Source organism: Myotis davidii, unplaced genomic scaffold (assembly GCF_000327345.1).
Source record: "Myotis davidii unplaced genomic scaffold, ASM32734v1 scaffold306, whole genome shotgun sequence".
NCBI classification, from domain to species: Eukaryota; Metazoa; Chordata; class Mammalia; order Chiroptera; family Vespertilionidae; genus Myotis; species Myotis davidii.
The window spans coordinates 293913-297483 of record NW_006296631.1 but is presented as its reverse complement, the minus strand read 5'-3'; the positions used below and the strand labels follow the sequence as shown (position 1 = coordinate 297483).

Here is a 3571-nt window from a genome sequence, read left to right as displayed (position 1 = left end):
GTGAGGGGAAGAGCCAGGCGGGGGTCTGGCCGGAGCCTGGGCTTCAGCCTCTTCACCTGCAGCTGGACGAGCTCTCCCCGGCCTCCACGCCGCCTGCTGCGTTCACGACCTCCGAGGCGGTGTCTCTGAGCCCGGCCCCCAGCGATTTACAAGCAGGAAACGGGGCTGGAGAAGCCCTGGTCTGCTGGGTCCTCGGCTTCGGTGCCCACTCCTCCTGCTCCGGAGGCGGAAACCCGTCCGGGAGGCCCGGGGCGGTGCCGTGACCGGAAAAGGAGCCTCGGGGCACTGGGGTCCTGGGTGTTGCATTCTTTTTGTATAGATGATGATGTTTTGTTTATTTAGTTCATCCTCATCCGAGGATATTTTCCCCATTGATTTCTAGAGAGAGCGGAAGGGAGGGAGGGGGTGAGGAAAGAAACATTGATGAGAGAGACACATCAATTGGTTGCCTCCTGCATGCGCCCAACTGGTGACCAAACCTGCAACCTGAAACCCAGGTAGTGCCCTTGACGGGGAATCAAACCGCCAACCCTGAGGTACACAGGCCGGCGCTCTAACCATTGGGAACACTGGCCAGGGTGAAACCCTGTCCCTTTTTATTTTGTCATTAAAAAATATTTTTATTGATTTCTGAAAGAAAGGGAGAGGGAGAGAGAGAGAGATGGAAACATCAATGATGACAGAGAATCATTGATTGCCTCCTGCACGTCTCCCACTGGGGATTGAGCCCACAACTGGGGCATGTGCCCTTGACCAGAATTGAAACTTGGACCCTTCAGTCCACAGGCCAACGCTCTATCCACTGAGCCAAACTGGCTAGGGCCAACCCCCAGCCTTCATGGACTGGAAAGACCCCTGGTGCATTGACGCTGGGATCCACTGTGAGCCTGACTCACACAGGCCTGGATGACCCATGTGGACACGATGCAAACCCACCATGCTGAGACCCATTCATTACTGTTGGTGACACTGTCCCTCCATATGCCACAGACCCACCTGCTCTCCAAGCTGCCCATTCCCGACAGTCAGGTGATCACCATTGACCCCCAGCTGCCTGTGGAGGAGGCAGCAGAGGACTACGCCAAGAAGCTGCGACAGGTGAGTCCCTCGAGTCGCCACAGGGAGACCTTGTCCACTCGACGGCTAATCCCAGGCAACAGACGTTCTGCAGGTAGCACTCTGTGATTGTCATCGGCAGACACTCCCCTGGGCTCAGTCAGCCGACCCAGCCCCGCCCTGGGTAGACACATTAATAGGCCACACCCCTGCCTTGGGGTCCCCAGGGGTGCCCTCACCTCTGACACCTAGGAGCTGGCCTGGGTCCTCACATCTTGGAAACAGTTGTGTCCCCAGATGCTTAGCCAGTTGGGCAGGTGAACGTAGAACCTCGTAGATTAGAGTCCCTTTTATGCAGGTGAGGCTGAGTGACATCACTCCCTGTGCTATAGCTACTTGTAATTATTTTTTAAATTCTTTAAAAATATGGTGTTATTGATTTTTAGAGAGAGAGGAAGGGAGAGGGGTAGAGAGATAGAAACATTGATGAGAAGAGCATCATTGATAAGCTGCCTCCTGCACGACCTCTACTGAGGGTAGAGCCTGCAGCCCGGGCATGTGCTCTGACGAGGAATCCAACCGGCGACCTCCTGGGTGATGCCCAGCTGCTGAGCCACACGGCCAGGCACCACGTGTGATTCTTTCTGACAATTGTCTCTGTATTCTCCCCCTTTCTCAACCTCCGTGGACTGTCTTCTCCCCCTGGCAGGCCTTTCAAGGGGACTCCATCCCAGTTTTTGACCTGCTGATCCTGGGGGTGGGCCCCGATGGCCACACCTGCTCACTCTTCCCAGACCACCCCCTGCTGCAGGTGAGTGCACCACACAGGCCCCACGCACACCTGCCTCCGGCCTCTGCTGTCTGGGCTTCCACAGGGAGGCCAGGCGTTGCCCACAGCAGGGTGTGAATCAGTTCTGCCAATAGGCATGCCCGCTGGCTTTATCCTCCCGAGCCTCGGTTTACCCATCTTATAATGGGGGCCTTAAATCAAGCACCACAGGACTGGGAGGGTGGGCTGGAGTGATGGATGGATTATGCTTGATGTGGGTGAGTGCCTGAGAAGTTGAAGTGACATTGTCCTCTTCAACTCCCCCCCAGGAACGGGAGAAGATTGTGGCTCCCATCAGTGACTCCCCAAAGCCGCCTCCACAGCGCGTAACCCTCACACTCCCTGTCTTGAATGCGGCCCGAACTGTCATCTTTGTGGCGACTGGAGAAGGCAAGGCAGCTGTCCTGAAGGTAAAGCCGGGCCCATTCCCGGGAAGGTGGGGGCATGTGAGCCTGGGGACAGAATAGGACCCGGGGTGCTATTGTGCCGGAAGCAGCGGATCCCAAGATCCTTCAGTAATTCTCGGGTCGAAGGGGAGATGGAAACTGCCATTGCAGGCTGGTTAGGAAGGACTAAGTACAAAATGAGATCGATGAGATGAGACAACAGCTACACTGAGAGGTAAATTCATAATATTAAAATACATTTTTAAAATAACTATAATAATAAAAGGGTATATGCTAATTAGACCAGGATGTCATTCCGGACGTCCTTCCTGATGAAGGCGAGGCCAGATGGAAGCAGCCTGGGTCCAGGTGCCTGCAGGCGGCCAGAGGAGGGAAGCAGCCCAGGTCCTGGGTGCCTGCGGGCGGCCGGAGGAGGGAAGCCCGGGTCCTGGGTGCCAGAGGGAAGCCGGTGCCGGCAGCCGGGGGAAGGAAGGCCTACTCTTGCATGAATTTTCGTGCTTCGGGCCTCTAGTTAAATAGAAAACTACTGAATAAACAAATCAAGCACTTACTCTTGAATTAGAAAAATGAACAATAATGTCAATCTAAGTAAAGTCAGCAAAAGGGATATATGAAATCAAAATCAGAAATTAATGAATTGGTTAATTTTTAAAAAATATATTTTTGTTGATTGCAGAGAGGATGGGAAAAGAGAAAAATCAGTGATGAGGTAGAATCATTGATCAGCTACCTCTTGAACACCCCCCCACTGGGGATCGAGCTTGCAACCCGGGCATGTGCCCAGACCAGGAATAGAACCGTGACTTCCTGGTTCATAGGTTGATGCTCAACCATTAAGCCACACTGGCCGGGCATTATTTTTGAAAATTTAACGATATAGACGTCCGAAAGATAGACAAACCACTGGCAAAGCTAACCAAGAAGGAAAAAAATCATATATAGGAATAAGTAAAAAAAGTAGGAGTAAGAAAGAAGGTATAGTTATATATAATATTCTAGGAAACTATAAACTAAGATACTAAAAACAAACTAAGCTGGTTTGGTGTGGCTCAGTGGTGGAGTGTCAACCTATGAATCAGGAGGTCACGGTTTGATTTCTGGTCAGAGCACATGCCCAGGTTGCTTGATCCCCGGTGGGGGGCGTGCAGGAGGCAGCCCATCAGTGATTCTTTCTTATCATTGATATTTTTCTCTCTCCCTCTCCTTTCTTCTCTGAAATCAATAAAAATATATTTAAAAAAATATAAAAATGAAAATTATGTGGAGAAAATGAATTAGG

The 3571-nt window shown here is 51.8% G+C and overlaps 1 protein-coding gene across 1 annotated transcript in view; it reads left to right on the top strand.

Annotated features, from left to right (window-relative positions):
* Nucleotides 1-3571, top strand: part of PGLS (6-phosphogluconolactonase) — a 7043-nt gene that overhangs the window by 1990 nt on the left and 1482 nt on the right. Inside the window, exons 2-5 of the mRNA XM_006772398.2 lie at nucleotides 6-179; nucleotides 991-1098; nucleotides 1766-1867; nucleotides 2155-2295. Of these exons, the coding sequence (XP_006772461.2) occupies nucleotides 6-179; nucleotides 991-1098; nucleotides 1766-1867; nucleotides 2155-2295 (525 nt within the window). The remainder of the gene's footprint in view (nucleotides 1-5; nucleotides 180-990; nucleotides 1099-1765; nucleotides 1868-2154; nucleotides 2296-3571) is intronic.